Raw genomic sequence first — 18,010 nt, 5'->3', positions numbered from 1 at the left:
AATAGATTTCACTGTAAAAATAATTTCAATTTGGATACCATTTCACTGCAAGCCGTCAATGTATGGGGCACTTATAGTCCAAATATTTGTACTTTGACGGATTTTATTTAGATTTTTGATATGGCAAATCCTTCACGTACAAATTGTTTAGTATCAAAAGTGGGTAGTTGTTCCGATCAGGATTCCGGGTTAAAGCATATAGCGTCTATAAAATATCATAAAAACAAGAAATATTACCAGATATTGTTATTTTATATTAGTTCCGTACACAAAAAATAAATATCCAACTTATAATTATGAGTTTGACGGCTTTTCTTCATTTCATTCTGTCAAAACATAACGATATATACATGAAGGGCACCTGCAAGGCTTTAGGGCACAGTTTTAAATCGCTCGGAACATTTCGGCCATGGCCGAGTTGTTACGATTGTATAACGAGGTCTATCTCGAAGCTTTGTCGGAGGAGGCCGAGTTATTACGATTGTATCGAGTTGTTCCCCTTCGCATAATTGTTTTCTGTGTCAGTCAACTTTCGTTTTATTGGAAAGGTAAACAACTTGTTTTAATGCATTAAATGCTTGTTTAGTGCAAAATAACATTTCACTTACATGGTAAAATATGAATTTAACACTTTATGATCAATTTCAACCATAAAATACTTCACTTAAAACAATTTCAATATTTTTAAAACACCCCCGTTTTTTGCACATTCCCGTTTAGACGTTAGGGATTGGAAGAATCCCGTATAACACGTCTATTATTTTAGACTAGGGGCACTTACAGCCCATGTAGCGCTGCGCGTATAATCAGAATCTTTATTTCAATAGGAGAGCCGGGCCCAAATGGCACCCCCCCCCCCACTCACACACACCAACCCCCAAACGTCAAATCCATGAACCGCCGCTGGTTACGTCAATAAATCTTAAATTATGTTTTAATTGACACTGAAGTGTTTTTGTTAAGCAGACAAATCCCACCTTAAGACTCAACAACCACGATACACTGTCGCAAAATACTCAGCAAGTACTGGGTATTAGTAATACAGAAAGCTAGACCAAGAACTTCATTAAACTCAAGAACATGTAAACTTCAACACGGAAAGGAACTTATATAAGCATTCAAAATGCTTGTCTTCCAATCCGCTCAGAATCATTTTATATTATACATTCGCACATTGAGTATTGATTTATTGTGTATATTGAACTGAATAAATATGTTTAAACTAAGACCAAGTTTCGCGCGCATGCATCCGCGTGGCTTGAACACTACTTTTTCTACAAACCACCACACTGCACGGCTGGAAAACAAAATTAATGAACTACAAACAACGTTTTCACATGCGTGAAACAACGTGAGTACGAATAGAACCAATTGTTGTTCATTGTACTGTTCGATATGTTCTGAAAAGTCCGTGACATTTGTTGAAATGAGTTATTACCACTGTTTATTATTTTATTGTTACATGTCACCAAGACGGCTCATGGAATTCAAAACTGGGCGGGGGCGCAACTATTACCCCCCCCCCCCCCCCCCCCCAGTCCAAATAATTGTACGTTGACGGATTTTTTTAGATTTTTATATGGCAAATCCTTCACGTACAAATTGTTTAGTATCAAAAGTGGGTAGTTGTTCCGATCAGGATTCCGGGTTAAAGCATATAGCGTCTATATAATATCATAAAAACAAGAAATTTATCAGATAATGCTATTTTACATTAGTTCCGTACACAAAAAATAAATATCCAACTTATAATTATGAGTTTGACGGCTTTTCTTCATTTCATTCTGTCAAAACATAACAATATATACATGAACGGCACCTGCAAGGCTCCATGGCACAGTTTTAAATCGCTCGGAACATTTCGGCCATGGCCGAGTTATTTCGATTGTGCAACGAGGTCTATCTCGAAGCTTTGTCGGAGGAGGCCGAGTTATTACGATTGTATTGAGTTGTTCCCCTTCGCATAATTGTTTTCTGTGTCAGTCAACTTTCGTTTTATTGGAAAGGTAAACAACTTGTTTTAATGCATGAAATGCTTGTTTAATGCAAAATAACATTTCACTTACATGGTAAAATATGAATATAACTCTTTATGATCAATTTCAACCATAAAATACTTCACTTAAAACAATTTCAATATTTTTAAAACACCCCCGTTTTTTGCACATTCCCGTTTAGACGTTAGGGATTGGAAGAATCCCGTATAACACGTCTATTATGTTAGACTACCCCCCCCCCCCTCCCCCAGAACGTTTATTTCAGTGAGGTATTGAAATGACGCGTATAAAGCCGTTCATTCGTTTCACCCTGCATTCAAGAATACGTTCATAAATCTTATCACCATCATCATTATCATCATCATCATCATCATCATCGTCGTCGTCGTCGTCGACGACGATCATCATTACTATTATTATTATTATTATTATTATTATTATTATTATTATTATTATTATTATTATTATTATTTTCTATTATCTATAAATATACTAGTAATTACATATTAATTAATAATTACAAGTGAGGAGGAAATAAAGAGATAAAAAGTTGATTGATTGATTGATTAATTGATTGATTGATTGATTCAATGATTAATTGATAAATTGCAAATGGTTGTTTTGTTTCGGCTTTATTCTCATGATATTAAATCCATACGTTCAGTTAGTTCAATAATCGATCGATGATAGTATGTTCAACTTATCGAACTTATATTTTCAGATTAAGCTGAGTAAAGCTCAAGTAGCATTCAGGGTGCTTACCTATGATGTATGAGTAATTAACAAGGGTTTTAATCGAATTCCCGTTGTGATTCATGTTTAAACATAAGTGTAACCCATTTGAACAATCATTACTATTTATTATTCTTATCTGAATGACCGACATGTTCACTCATTCGTAATCTTTACATTTCATTCTCGTTACACTTTACAACCTGTGGTTTTTAGTTTACTTAGTCAGCAAACGGTGACAGATATCAACATAATATTAAGGATTTTCTATACAGTGAAAAAATTACAGTGTTATAATGCGTGCGGTCGTAAGGCGGTTAGCGGCACGACCCCGACTACAGGTTGCCGACGGCTTTACAAATAAACGACTGTTGCCCCCAGCGCTCCTGGGGGGTCTCCCGGTCCTGTCGGAATGGAGCTCACAGGCATCCATCGGCCGTCGGCACTTCAGCCAGTCGTCGGATATTGTGTTCAAAAGTCCATACCAGGATCTGGAGTTACCGGTGCAAACTATAAGCGATTACCTCTTCTCTAGATTCGGACTGTTTGGGGATAAACTTGCTTTAGTAAGTACCGTGATGCATTATTTATGCATACGAACTAGTAGTAGTTGAAGTACCATGTTTACCTAATTATATGGTTAAAGGTTACACATTAAGCTTTATGGCTAAAAGTATATCACTATTTTAACACAAAGTTCTATATCAAGCAACAGCAGCTTGCAATATTTTTTCGAATAAATAATGTGCAACAAAACTGCACTGCTATTTGTATTGATGGAAATTTGCCATCTGTGGTTCTAGCTGATGACTTCTTGGTCTTAGCATTTCATTCCAAGGATTTACTTTGCTCTGTACATATTTTTTGCATGTGATCCAGACGACTTTATTGGTCACTCTTACATGTATATGCAGGTAGACAATGCGACCGGAAGTAGCTACTTGTACTCTCAGTTGGAGGAGCTGTCCCGGCGTGTTGGCAGCTTCCTGTCGCGTCGCGGCTACCGGAAGGGCGATGTCGTCTGCTATTACGGAACCAACAACCCGGAGTTCGCACTCCTTTTGCTCGGCTGCTCAACCATCGGCGTTACCTTGACAACAGCCAACCCCGCTTACACGCCAAGTATTTTCATTGTCTTTTTACGTATCCGATACACAAAAATATGAATTGTGACCCACACTGGTAATATACTATCTGAAAAGACTGTATGTATTGTGTAATTGTATGTAAAAATGTCCCGAACATAAAAGCACGAACCTATAAACGGTTTATAGGTCCATTTTTATAGGCCTGTGATAACAGCAAACACGTTGTTTTTTTTACAAAATAGGGCTACTTCACAACCCGTCGCGGTAGAACTAAAGAAAGAAAGTACAAACTGCAATAACTTCACATATTTAAGAACTTTCTGTCGTTTATTTTGCATATTGGAATATACATGCAATACCATATTCCTATTAAATGATACCCAAACTGCATCATGTCATTAGGTACGGGAATGGCCATTTTGGTTAATGAGCTTCAGAGGAATCTTATGTGTGGGTCGGATTCCTTATTCGTGTATTTTAGTTCAGCTAGAAGGCTTTAGATGTGAAAGTGCAAGGTAAACTAGATTACATGTAATTCGCCCTAGTTTACTTTTTATGTCAATATAGGGAAACAAAAATGAAACACGCCGAAAATGCACCATTTCGGATTAAAAATTGTTATTCTTTTATTGGGCGAGTACCCCCGAATCCCCCGCCAACATTTTATACAAATAAATACTGGTTCTGCAGTAAGGATGCAGGTCTAAGTTATGCTCCCTCTAACGTCAAATCCTGGATACGTCCCTGGTATTGTATGGAAAAACAGCATGACCATGACCAGACATATTATCTTTATGATCTTTTACAAAATTCGGCAAACTTCAACTGATAAACATGTCCTCAGGCTCGATAAATAACTATCTTCTAGTGTCTTACTCTCTTTTGTACACTTAATGATTACAGAGGAGCTCCAGCAGCAGATGGGAATAGCAGGTGCCCGGGGTCTCATATTTACCGTCCCGGCCCTCGTGCCCAAGTGTAAGGAGGCGGGCTTTAATGTGAGTACTGAGTTATGACCCCTACCTTTTTATGTAGAACATAGCCGATTGGGATAGCAGGTGCCCGGGGTCTCATATTTACCGTCTCGGCCCTCGTGCCCAAGTGTAAGGAGGCGGGCTTTAATGTGAGTACTGAGTTATGACCCCTACTTCTTCATGTACATATAAGAACACAGTCGATGGGGATAGCAGGTTCTCGGAGTATCATTCTTACCGACCCGGCCCCCGTGCCCATGTGTAAGGAGGCGGGCTTTAATATGAGTACTGAGTTATGGTCACTACTTCTTTTATGTAGAACACAGCCGATGGGAATAGCAGGTGCCCGGAGTATCATTCTTACCGCCCCGGCCCTCGTGCACATGTGTAAGGAGGCGGGCTTTAATGTGAGTACTGAGTTATGGCCACTACTTCTTTTATGTAGAGCACAGCCGATGGGAATAGCAGGTGCCCGGAGTATCATTCTTACCGTCCCGACCCTCGTGCCCATGTGTAAGGAGGCGGTCTCCAATGTGAGTACTTAGTTATGACCCCTACTTCTTCATGTATATATAAGAACACAACCGATGGGAATAGCAGGTGCCCGGAGTATCATTCTTACCGTCCCGGCCCTCGTGCCCATGTGTAAGGAGGCGGGCTTTAATGTGAGTACTGAGTTATGGCCACTACTTCTTTTATGTGGAACACAGCCGATGGGAATAGCAGGTGCCCGGAGTATCATTCTTACCGTCCCGACCCTCGTGCCCATGTGTAAGGAGGCGGTCTCCAATGTGAGTACTGAGTTATGACCCCTACTTCTTCATGTATATATAAGAACACAACCGATGGGAATAGCAGGTGCCCGGAGTATCATTCTTACCGTCCCGGGCCTCGTGCCGAAGTGTAAGGAGGCGGGCTTCAATGTGAGTACTGAGTTATGGCCACTTTTTCTTCATGTAGAACATAGCAGATGGGGAAAGGAAGTGTCCGAGGTCTCACCATTACCGCCCGGGCCCTCGTGCCTAGGGATTACAGGGAGGCGGGCTTCAGTGTTCAATGTTTGAAGACAAGGTGCAATGTTATAAATGGGACCTTTCATATTTATTCAAGTAAATGTATGCATTAAGACATTGGCAAGTGCTTCATGACATTTTCTTTATCATCGTGTACTGCTCAAAAGTTGTCAAGTTTTTGCATTATCTTTTTTTCATATTCTAGTCCTCTATATATACCCTTGCTATACATCTTGTTATTTGTATTTGTGGTATTTGAACATTTTGGTGAGGAGAACGATTAACCGTTTTCAAGAAACCATTCATACTTTGCCTCACAAAGAACACACCTGACCTGGAAGTTCATTAATATAATAAGCTAATCTATATACATGTATATTCAATTCAAACATTTTTGATTAACTTCCAGATATAAATGCATGTAAAAACATAGGATACCAAAGAAATATACTTTTTTGCCAAATCTTGTCCCAACGAATATAATTTGCACAAATATCATATGCCATTCAAACCTACCCCATACAGGATCTCGTTGTGATCGGGTCGGCGGACGGATGCCTACCGTTCACGGAAGTGCTTGCTGACGACGGGCGCGCGTTTCCGACGGACGTGCACATCAACCCGATGGAGGACGTGGCGGTACTTCCGTTTTCCAGTGGAACTACAGGGTTGCCCAAGGGCGTCATGTTGACTCATCACAATGTCGTCTCCAACCTGCTACAGTTCAAGTGAGGTTTCAAGACATGTATTAGCTCGTCTGTAATTCGAACAATAACGTCGATGTATTGGCATAGCCTTGGTATGTGTTGCTGTCGGCGTCGGTGGTGTAGTTGTATAATTTGTAACCTTTATCACGACTCAAAAACCGTTGAAGATACTCAAATGAAACTTGGTATACGTGTTGCCAGAGACAATACGCAGGTGCGTAGCAATGCCGATGATTCTGGCTTAATAAATGTCGAGTTATATGTCTTGTTCCATTAAGAAAAACAACAGACGTGTGTTGACGTTCGCTCCGCTGTTCTCTTTTTAGCTCACCTGAGCACAAAGTGTTCAAGGTGAGCTTTTGTGATCGGTCTATGTCCGGCGTCTGTCGTCCGTCGTTCGTCGCCCGTCGTTAACAATTGGTTATAATCATCATCTTCTCTCCTAAACCGCTTGGACAATTTTGATGAAACTTCATAGGAATGATCCTTGGTTGGTGCTTTTTTAAAATTGTTCAAATAATTTAATTCCATGCAGAACTCTGGTTGCCATGGCAAACTAAAGGAAAATGTCAACAATTGGTTATAATCATCTTCTTCTCCTAAACCGCTTGGACAATTTTGATGAAACTTCATAGGAATGCGCTTGTTTGGTGCTTTATCAAAATTGTTCAAATAATTTAATTCCATGCAGAACTCTGATTGCCATGGCAACCTAAAGGAAAATGTCAACAATTGGTTATAATCATCATCTTCTCCTAAACCCCTTGGACAATTTTAATGAAACTTCATAGCAATGATCCTTGGTTGGTGTTTTTTTTCAAAATTGTTCAAAGAAATTATTTCAATGCAGAACTCTGGTTGCCATGGCAACCTGAAGGAAAATGTCGACGATTGGTTATAATCATCATCTTCTCCTAAACCGTTTGGACAAATTTAATGAAACTTCATAGCTATGATCCTTGGTTGGTGTTTTTTTTTCAAAATTGTTCAAAGAAATTATTTCAATGCAGAACTCTGGTTGCCATGGCAACCTGAAGGAAAATGTCGACAATTGGTTATAATCATCATCTTCTCCTAAACCCCTTGGACAAATTTAATAAAACTTCATAAGAATGATCATTGATTGGTGCTTTTTCAAAATTGTTCAAAGAAATGAATTCCATACAGAACTCTGGTTGCCATGGCAACCTAAAGGAAAAATACAAAACTTTTTTGGCAAATACTATTTGGCCTAGTGCTTAAATATTTGGTGTGTAACATTGTTTATTGGTTATTTACCATGTTTATTCAAAGTATGCCCCTGAAGAAAAAAGCTATATTGATTACAAAGGTTAAACTCTTTTACTCCGGTGAGCGATTTAGGGCCATCATGGCCCTCTTGTTGACTTATTTTGCTACAAGTTTCCATGTTTTAATACCAAAAATTTATATTCGAACACGTACATGTACTGTAATTTATTGAATAATAACAGCGACATTAGTGGTCGGGTTTGAGCGATGACAATTATCCTCGATATTACTCAAATATATATAAATGGTATCCAATCCATTCTTTTTGTATTGTTACAATCAACTTCATTGGGTTTTTTAAATCCGACTTTCGTGGCTGTTTTAAGGATGTCACTTACGTCATATCCGGAAGACAACAATCTTGGGGTACTTCCGTTCTATCATATCTACGGGATGGCCCCTATTCTTCTTGGGTCCCTACAGGACGGAAGCACCCTCTACACACTTCCGGCATTCGATCCCGAGGCTTACCTCACAGCCATCGTCAAACATAAGGTTAACTATTATCATCAATAGCTAACATGCTTAAAGAAGCTGTCTTTGGTTTGCACTATCGGCAACCACGTCTACATTAAAATACTCAACCGAGCGTATTATAACGTACCGTCGGTATCCGACAATGTCCGTTTGTAGCCATTCTCGTTTACCAGAGTTACGTACCTTTCACCTGAGTGACGTACAATAGATTTTATAACGATCGAACCTCTGATGAATGAGAATGGTTTGCAGCGTGATCGACATTGATAATAAACCATGTAAATACTTGGTAATTCCCAAACGCACGGACTCTGGGTGGTGCAATGAGGTTAAACATTTTTAAAAGCCTTAACCTGTTTGGTGATAGGTGAAATATTATTGTCCAAATTGCCCCAAAGTTACCCAAAGCCCAACTTAATTACGACCAGTAGTTCAAGCAAATGGAAATGAGTGTCTCATGTCGTTACAGATCACGCAAATCCACATCGTTCCTCCCATTATCCTGTTCATGGCGCGACATCCCATCTGTGACAAGTTTGATTTCTCGCGCTTGCGAACTGTCCTCTGTGCGGCCGCTCCGCTCGGCGAGGCATTGACGCTGGAGTTTGAGGAAAAGCGGAAGGGCTTAAAAATGAAACAAGGTAAGTTTGGAATCAGTATTATTTTTTTTCATTTCTCTTTTCGTACTATTCGACGTGACTGTTTCTCACCCCACATGTCCCGCGTCAATCTTCGTAATCTCGTGAATGTGTTCCTGTGGATACGAAGGGAACGTATTTTACTCTTAGGTACGAGCTAAAACAAATGCATAGCAGGAGCTTTTGATGAATAGAAAGTTTAGAAAGCAATGACAGTAAAGAAATTTGCTATAACAATGTAGCTCCAACTTTTTAAAATGATCGTAGCGAAATGTTAGTTGGGTTTTAACCGCAAACTGTACCTTTTACATGGCCGAGAACATAAGTATCAACGACATGTATGCGGAGCTGATCAAACTTATTAAAATTTATTTTTTTATCGTTGCAAGCGAGGTACATGCGGGGCACTCTGTGTGCCCGGTAACTCAGCAACTGTGTTGTTGTTCCAGGTTTCGGGCTGACGGAGACGTCACCGGTGGTGGCGGTGGACGTGGAACCTATAACCTTGGGATCTGTAGGCCCGCTTATAGCAAACGTCCGAGCCAAGGTATTTTAAGAAACTCTTATAAGTTTACACTAGTCCACGTGTCTTATCACCATGTTGCAACTTATAACCACGGCCAACCAAGATACATGTAGGAGTTCCTATACGTAACGACAAGCTATGTGTCGTATACATCCTTTGTCACCATGGGTGCCATGGGGTCGCTTATAACCACGGGTAAGCTAAAGTACATAAAGGAATCATCATACGTTTACCCCAGTCCATGTGTCTTGTATACCCTTCGCCAGCATACGGTATTGCGGACAACTCATACGCCCATACGACTATGTACTGTAGAAACGGTAACATATAAAGATTGACTTATAGCATACTTATAAAGATTAACTTTGACGATAACAATTTTATGTAATATTCCAAGGTCAAAGTAACGTTATGTACAGGGAAGTCGAACTAGTATGGATTGAAGGAAAACAAACACCGTTTGAATGAAAAACGGGCATTTATTAAAATGCCATAAATATTGCTAAGTTATTCAAAAGGTTATTTAGAAAAGTTGTCCGAAAAACATATCTGGGTGGACCAAAACCGCCCACCCCTAGATGCATATTTGAACAAAGTGGTCAGAAAATAAAAAACATACAATTACAAAAACAAGATGAAATCTCAAAATAAACAAAGTTTGGTCAGAAAATAAAAACATACAATTACAAAAACAACATGAAATCTCAAAATTAACAAAGTTTGGTGAACACATTCGGAAGAACAGTAGGTATACTGTAAGGTAATGGAAAATACAAAACGTTGCCCAGAAAAACAAAACAATTACAACAATTGGTATATCTTAAGGTACGAGGCGGTAAGTGAAAGAAACGGAGAAAAGAAAACAAGGTAGACCTTGGAAAGAGCGTCCATAAAATTAGGAAGAAAAAATAAAATGGATGTGGGGAGGTGATGGTAAAAATATATTCCAGAGACTGGCTAGTGCTTAGCATACGACAGAAAAAACAAAGAAGAATGGCAGACGCATTCTGATTGGCCTGTAGCGTCACGTGGCACAAAAAGGGGGAAATTGATTGGCTCCTGGGATAAAGTGCCCGTATGGCTGATTCCCGAGATATTGCCTAAATCCCGTGCCACGGCCGTACAGAAATAAATTGAACAACGGCCATAAATAATTTTATGTTTGCATAAAATTTCATTTATGTAATTGTCCAAGGTCAAAGTTACATTATGTACAGGGAAGTTGAACTAGTATGGATTGAAGGAAAACAAACACCGTTTGAATGAAAAACGGGCATTTATTAAAATGCCATAAATATTGCTAAGTTATTCAAAAGGTAATTTAGAAAACATATCTGGGTGGACCAAAACCGCAAAAAGGAAACGCCACCCAGAGAGACGAGACTGTGTGAAAGAGGTATAGAAACATGAAATGGGCAGGAATAATAAAAAAACAAAAATTAAACATATGCCGGTGCAGCCTTAAACTGTCAAATTACACAAGAGAGGAACAGCAAATGATCCACGCTTTAAGTACGGCTAGATGTCACAACTGTTTATGACCTATTGCAGTGTGTTACTCTTCTTATTTCTACATTTCTCTAATGTTTGTAAACTCATGGATTTCTTTAGGACATTGCTTTTTGTGAGGTTTTGTAGGTGTAAAAAAGGTTGGAATAGGGTTAGGACTAGGGTTAGGGTCACAAAAAGTTAGGAATATGGTTGGGTAAGGGTTAGGGTCACGAAACGTGGTTAGGGTTAGGGTCAGGAAAAGTAAGGAATAGGGTTGGGTTAGGGTTAAATGTTAGGGTTACTGCAATTAGCATACACATACTGGCGGAACAAAAAAATCGCTCGACAATATGCAACGGCGTTATGTATTTCATTTGCTTGTCTGTTTTTAGAATAGAAATTATAAAGGTTTTGTCATAGACTTGGAATTGCCGTCTGCGATACGGGCGGCGTGTGAAAACTTGAAGAGTACATAGCAGTTAACATGGCATGACTCAAACAGTTTAAAAATGTCATTTAAATGGAACACATATCGACATTGAAGATTGGCTGATGACTCGCACATGCAATAGCCAAGGGTTCTCTTTTATTTTTGCCCATTAAAGAACTGCGAAAAAACGGAAACAATTTATTATGGTAATTAACTCTTACACTTCCCGATCAGATAATTGACCCTGAGACGAGCACCTCATTGGGCAGGAACGAGGTCGGTGAGCTCTGTGTGAAGGGCCCCCAGAACATGAAGGGTTACCATGGCAACGAAAAAGCCACACGAGAGATGATCGACAAGGACGGATGGCTGCACACAGGTTGGCTTACTTGCTCGTCTTGTATACTTGAGATCCGTCTACAAGCTCCAGTTAATGTTCATTTGCGCACGACTCCCCAATCCGAATGATCAGCTACTGTAATGTTCTGCTCTCCGTCCGTCGACGGAGTTTCTTAAAACGGCTTTTCTTCTGGAACCCATTGTCCAATTTCTTGTTCTGCCAATATATACGTTCTACAATCGAACGAAGTTTACATACAAATATTGAATACTGTTCATATTTGCTTCTAGATATGAAAATAAGGAAATTTTACAAACAAAACAGTCCACAGCCACCAGCAATGCTACAACTCCATAACAGTTGTTTGATTATGTTACTTTTCTAGGTGACATGGGTTATTTCACGGACAACGATCGACTGGTGATCTCTGACAGACTGAAGGAACTCATCAAATACAAGGGCATGCAGGTATACCCATCGTTCAATGTACTACAATGTTCTTGCTTTTCAATCCAAATCAGTAGTACTAGATTTTCAAAATGTTAAATATGCACTTTTCTCATTCAGTTTATAATGATTTCTTAATCAAACATTGTCGACGGTGTCAACTTAATGGGTTCCCCGATTACATTTCTATTTGTATAACTATAAAATTATGAACTTCCAACGTTAGAACTTTATTTGACACAAAAAATAAATAAACGGACATTAGCGGAATTAATACAGTTTGATGTAAATCTTCATTGGTCTTGTTCATATTTCTCAGGTGGCACCAGCCGAGTTGGAGGACGTGATCCACAAACATCCAGCCGTACAGGATGTGGCGGTAATCGGCGTCCCCGACGAGCGCGCCGGAGAGCTGCCTCAGGCGTTTGTCGTCTGCAAACCTAACGTGAATGCCACTGAGGACGATATCAAACAGTTTGTCGCCGGTAAGTAGTTGGTTGAAGTTGACGACGCCATCTTTAATGTTGATTTTTGTGAAACGATCACGTGACTTGCAAGGTGCTCGGCAGAAACATTCCGCGCTATTTTAAAACGGTGAAAGTCGTCTGAGACGGATCGTGAGGTGACATCATGATGCGTGTATATTTTTATTATCGTGTAAAATGATGTATTATCGGTTATTAACTAGCTCGTATTGATAATTATGGGCTTGTTTTGAGGTAATACTGTATATGCCGCTTTTATGCAGATTTTAGGACCATCTGGCGCATAGCCCCTTTAATGGGTTGCTCCACCAAGAGTACGATAACATGACCAGAGGTTTTCGTCACATTAATTGAATAGTAAACTATGGTCTTTTATGCCTTTTGTAAAGTGAGATTATGACATTTTTACACCGTGGCATATACTCGAGTTTCATTTGGAATAATCTAAATAGTATGGCTACATACATTGTACATGTATATAATGTGACGACATCTATGGTCAAACCCGTCTCCGTAGTCGACATTAAGGCAGTTTGCTGCCTGAAAGTATTTTGTAGAATTTTCAATTTGAAGCAGATACGAGTTTTTAGATGAGTTTTAAAACATCATAATATGGTGCGTCAAAACCTAATTTACGTGTACATGTATGTTATATCAGGTGTCTATAGATAACCTTTATCAATTTGACTTACACAAAAGCTCAAAATTATCTTCAAAAATAGCTTGCATTCTTCACCGTATATAAGATATAGGCTAGTAGGGGAACTATTTGAACCCCGTTATCGTAGTTATCGTGTGTCCGCGTGTGCGCGTTTCACGTTTAGTCAATACACCCTTGAGTCTAGACCTTGTCTAAGGGGCATTGACCCTTGAAGTAGCTGATAACACAAGTTGGTCACGCGTTAACTTGTCAAGGACAAAGCTTACTGGGTTATCGTACATGAGAACTATTTTGGATCTTTTACATACTTGATAGACTGGGTAACAAGGTGGTAATGGTTCCTGGAACGTGTATTTATTTATTTGATGTATTTTGTTTACTATTTCGATTTTTCAAAAAGAATGTTTGTATTGGTTGACACATTGTCAACGCAAATTCTGACGCAGTGAGCGTATAATGGATGCATCAATGGCAGTATGCGGACCTTAAAACACCCGCGAAAGTTGAAATTTTTAATGATTCAGCCTAGAACTTAATGCTTGCCTATCTGTCGGCCATTTCATTGGCTGACACATTGCCAACGTAAGATCAGACACAGGGAGTGTGTATGGGAAGAGTAGAAGAAGTCGGACCCCAAAACACCCGCGAAAGTTGAAATTATGTATGATTAAGCGTAGTACTTAATAATTGCCTATTTGCAATTTCATTGGCTGAAAATGTATGTTGTTTTCTATACATGTTTTCACTAGCGGGTCCAGGGGAGGGGAACCGGCGCCCCCAACCCCTCTAAAATCACCCAAGCTTACTTTTGTATTTCATTATAGGGAAAAAAGGAATAAAATACGCCCCAAATGTACCATTTCGGACTAGAAATTGTCAAAATTGTTTTGGGGACTACCCCCCTCCCCCTGCCAGCACTTAAAACCAAGTACATTTCTGTTCTGGGGGAGGGGCACAAGTCGAAAGGTTACGCCCCTTATTCCTGGATATGTCCCTGGTTCAGTTCTGTTTTGAAAGACACTGGTTTCAAGTCCTTAAACCTGGGACCAACGCCAAACTGTAACATTTCATTTTATCATTTGAACCTTATCTTAAATGTAAATTTCAATATTGGTACGTGTACTTTCAGACCAAGTATCAGAGTACAAACAACTCCGGGGCGGTGTTGTGTTCCTCAAGGAAATCCCCAAGTCCCCGAGCGGCAAAATCCTCCGGCGTTTCCTGAAAGACCTTGACTAGCCAAGCAATGTATATTTGAGGACCAAGGAACACGTCGAATGGAGCAATAAATGAACAAAATGGTTGTGATTTAGAGTAGAAGACATAGATGGGAACATTTCGTCCCACTGTGAAAACGTCGCATTGCTCAAAATACATCTGAATCTTTGTTGTGTATTATCATTTATGATTTAATAATTTAAAAACGGTGCAAACGTTCTGTAGAACAAAATATTTGATCAATACTGTGTTACAGTTGCGTGTAACTTTAATCCAATACTTGTTGCAAACTCGGGAAACTAACCGTTGCATCTGGTAATGTCTGCACAATTAAAGGTGCACTCTTACTCCAAAATAAGATTAATACAATTGTTTTAATATACTGAAATGGATGAATAAATATAGAAAATAGTGGTTCTTATCAAGAATACTGTGTTTAATTTGAAAGAACATTAAAGAAAACACGACATTTCTACCTTTTAAGTTGATAGTTGATCACTATAAATATTTTAGCACTCACCAATCATTTAATATTTGTGGGGTTTTCAGCTACAAAATACACGGGTACAATCTTGTGATCAGTAATTAATATTTTTCATAAATGCATTATTTAGTAAGTAGTTAAAGGTTAATCACTCAAAACTGATGTTTGTAATACATGTATGTATTGATTTTAAATACGAGTGTCCCTTTAAAATTGTAATTAAAATGTGCTTCATCATGATTTTGTCCTTTGATGACTGTTAAGGCAGTACACTACTGCCATATTGTCACAGATGAAAAAGATGTTAGTGTTCTGCCAAAGTCGTCCAAACATATAAACCGCCAATGCAATGGGGTACAGTTCAAGAATATTGATATGATGTTGTTTGACTTTTTGGGGAAATAGACCGAAGGTCCAAGATGACCCATGGGTACATGCGAAACCTTTTGACCCTGCCGCATCGGTGAACAAATTGAGAGTTGTCGAAGTGGTAAATCTTCCCCTGTTAAAAGTGTACAACTATTGAAATCATTGAGAAATGTGTGCCATAACGCTAAGTCAGCCCTTGTTTCGCTCGTACGGCGGATATGATGAATGGGTTTTGTACACCCCATGGTTAAGTCGTAGAGGCGGCGTAAGAAGCACCTTCCCGGTTTGATAACCTTACAGGCAAAGTTGAGGTGACCCAAGAGGGATTGCATTGTTTAAGGGTAACCTTTTTACGCTTTTTAAAACTATCTAGCAGTGTTTGGGAGAACTGTCTTTGAAGTCTTAATTGGCAGACCAATCGTTTGGCGAAATCTAAGAACTTTTGAAGAGAATTAAAGCATGTATTCGAACCCGCATGACCCACAAAAATGAAGTCATCAATTATGTGAGATACATAGTTTATGTGGAGTTTGTGTTGTAGGATCCACTGTATGTCTTGGACATCAGCTAAAGAAAAGTTGTCGGCTCAGGCACAAAAATCTATATTGGCAATTAAACATTATCAAAAGCCCTTCGGTTATTTCCCAACCAAAGAACTTTTTAAGATATTTGATACCATGATTATCCCTATTTTATGTTACGGTTCTCAAATTTGGGGATATGAGTTTAGTCCAAGTATTGAGTCTGTACATAATGACTTTTGCAGGAAGCACCTTTGGGTAAATAAGACTACGAACACCTGCATGGTTCTTGGAGAGTGTGGTAGATTACCATTGTGTACATCATATTTTACTAAGAATGACCAATACTAGATATCCGAAACAATGCTATTTAATGCTTAAATCTCTTGATGAAGTTGGACGCACTTGCTGGGTAACAAATATTAAAAACATGTTGTTTACATATGGATTTGGATATATTTGGATAACTCAAGACGTTGAAAGTGTTAACGTTTTTTTGACAATCTTTAAACAGAGAATTATTGATTGTTATAACCCAAACTGGTTTGAATCTGTAAATAATTCTGGTCGCTGTTCTCATTACAAAAACTTTAAAACACTGTTGAATGTTGAAAGATACCTATCAGTAGCTATACCATTTAAGCACAAGATAGCACTTTCAAAATTTCGATGTTCAAACCATCAATTGAGAATAGAAACTGGTAGTCATCAAAACATACCAAAAGATGATCGTATATGTACTTTTTGTTATGATAACGAACATTTATCTGTCTTAGATTGTGAATATCATGCATTTTTTGTCTGTAGAAAGTATGACAATATAAGAAGACAATATTTGTTTAATTGGTACTCTGCTGGTATAGATTTATGTGACTTTTATAGCCTTATGAAAACAACTAATTATGAGACTGTAAGTTGTCTTTTTATGTATATCATCTTCTTTTAGAAATTAAAAATTAAAAGGATATACTCATGTTTGGATATATGCTTAAATTCCTTTTCTTGACACAACTCGTATATTATTTGTTTTATTATGTATGTCACGTATTTTGGGCCGGTGGCCTTTGATTACTTAATAAATTTCTTGACTTGACTAGACTTGTAAACTAGTTGCGAAAGCTTCAAAAATGGCCACTGATGATGAAGCACCCATTGGTAAAACGGTGTCAAAATAGTACTTGTTTTTAAATGTGAACCTCAATTTGTGATAATCCAATGGTGATATTGGAATAATGCGGATTTTTTTGTTAATAATTATGTTTTACAATTACATGACCATACACATGTACTTACAAATCGTTGTAGGCCGAAAGCAATTCAACGCTTTAAGCGCTTAGATTTTTATTGTTTCTTCACTTAACCATTAATTCTACTTGAAGCCACGCTTATATCCTGGCTCACATCTGTAATAGACAGTACAAAAGTTGCTGCAAGATGCCAGCGCGGGACAACTATTGTATTTACATTTATATATGTAGGGTCAGAACGAAGTAAATAAAGTAAGGGCTTACATTGATTGTAGATGTCAGTGAAATGAAGTTACTTAAAAGATGACAGTAATGGACCGTTGTTTTGAAATGAAACAAGAGCTGTCACAGAGACAGCGCGCTCGACTATTCCGCCGCTTTTCAGTGCAAGGATTGAAAAGTTTTGGCGAAACATGCATGGATCACTGTAAGATTTCTATGCAATGCATAATGTGCTGAGATATAAACATAAATGCGGTTACATTGAACATTTTAACAAGAATTATTAAGTCTAATAATGGGCCATTATTTGCAAAATACAGTTATCGACTTTGGTTATTCAATAACGTTGAGTGGTTGTATACCATTGTATTAAGTCTCAATGCAATACATCAAGTAGTTGCTGAGATATTAACCTATGTGTGCTAACATGCAATACCTTAACCAGAATTTCTAAGTCGAATAATAAAGGAATTTTATTTGCACTAAATATAACTTGGTTAATTAAGTAGGTTGGATGGTTGAGTACCATTGTTAAAGTCTCAATGCAATACCTCAAGTAGTTGCTGAGATATTAACCTATGTGTGTGCTTGCATGCAAAACCTTAATCAAGGTGTGACGCCAACGCCGACGCCTACGCTTGGGATAGTAGAAT

The 18,010-nt window shown here is 38.5% G+C and overlaps 1 protein-coding gene across 5 annotated transcripts; it reads left to right on the top strand.

Annotated features, from left to right (window-relative positions):
* The first annotated feature begins 1,653 nt into the window (after positions 1-1,653).
* LOC128209994 (uncharacterized) lies at positions 1,654-14,925 on the top strand. 5 transcript variants are annotated; one of them, XM_052914285.1, is made up of 12 exons: positions 1,654-2,006; positions 3,019-3,295; positions 3,644-3,851; positions 4,721-4,815; positions 6,330-6,532; positions 8,128-8,296; positions 8,748-8,919; positions 9,366-9,463; positions 11,598-11,742; positions 12,089-12,171; positions 12,470-12,635; positions 14,426-14,925. In XM_052914285.1, the coding sequence occupies exons 2-12, from the start codon at positions 3,026-3,028 to the stop codon at positions 14,533-14,535; spliced, it is 1,719 nt and encodes a 572-aa protein (XP_052770245.1). In that variant the 5' UTR covers positions 1,654-2,006; positions 3,019-3,025; the 3' UTR covers positions 14,536-14,925. The 5 variants fall into 5 exon arrangements, with proteins under 5 accessions (XP_052770245.1, XP_052770242.1, XP_052770240.1 ...); XM_052914282.1 differs by having other exon boundaries at positions 3,005-3,295; XM_052914280.1 differs by having other exon boundaries at positions 2,719-3,295.
* Positions 14,926-18,010: the final 3,085 nt, after the last annotated feature.

Source organism: Mya arenaria, chromosome 11 (genome assembly GCF_026914265.1).
Source record: "Mya arenaria isolate MELC-2E11 chromosome 11, ASM2691426v1".
NCBI classification, from domain to species: Eukaryota; Metazoa; Mollusca; class Bivalvia; order Myida; family Myidae; genus Mya; species Mya arenaria.
This window is presented reverse-complemented; position numbering and strand designations above follow the sequence as displayed.

Bases quoted from the DNA above. Each gene is read 5' to 3' on its own strand.
- LOC128209994 (XM_052914285.1), top strand. From the start codon at position 3,026: ATGCGTGCGGTCGTAAGGCGGTTAGCGGCACGACCCCGACTACAGGTT. The intron at 3,852-4,720 runs GTATTTTCATTG...TAATGATTACAG, and splicing joins CAACCCCGCTTACACGCCAA to AGGAGCTCCAGCAGCAGATG. The intron at 6,533-8,127 runs GTGAGGTTTCAA...GGCTGTTTTAAG, and splicing joins TCCAACCTGCTACAGTTCAA to GATGTCACTTACGTCATATC.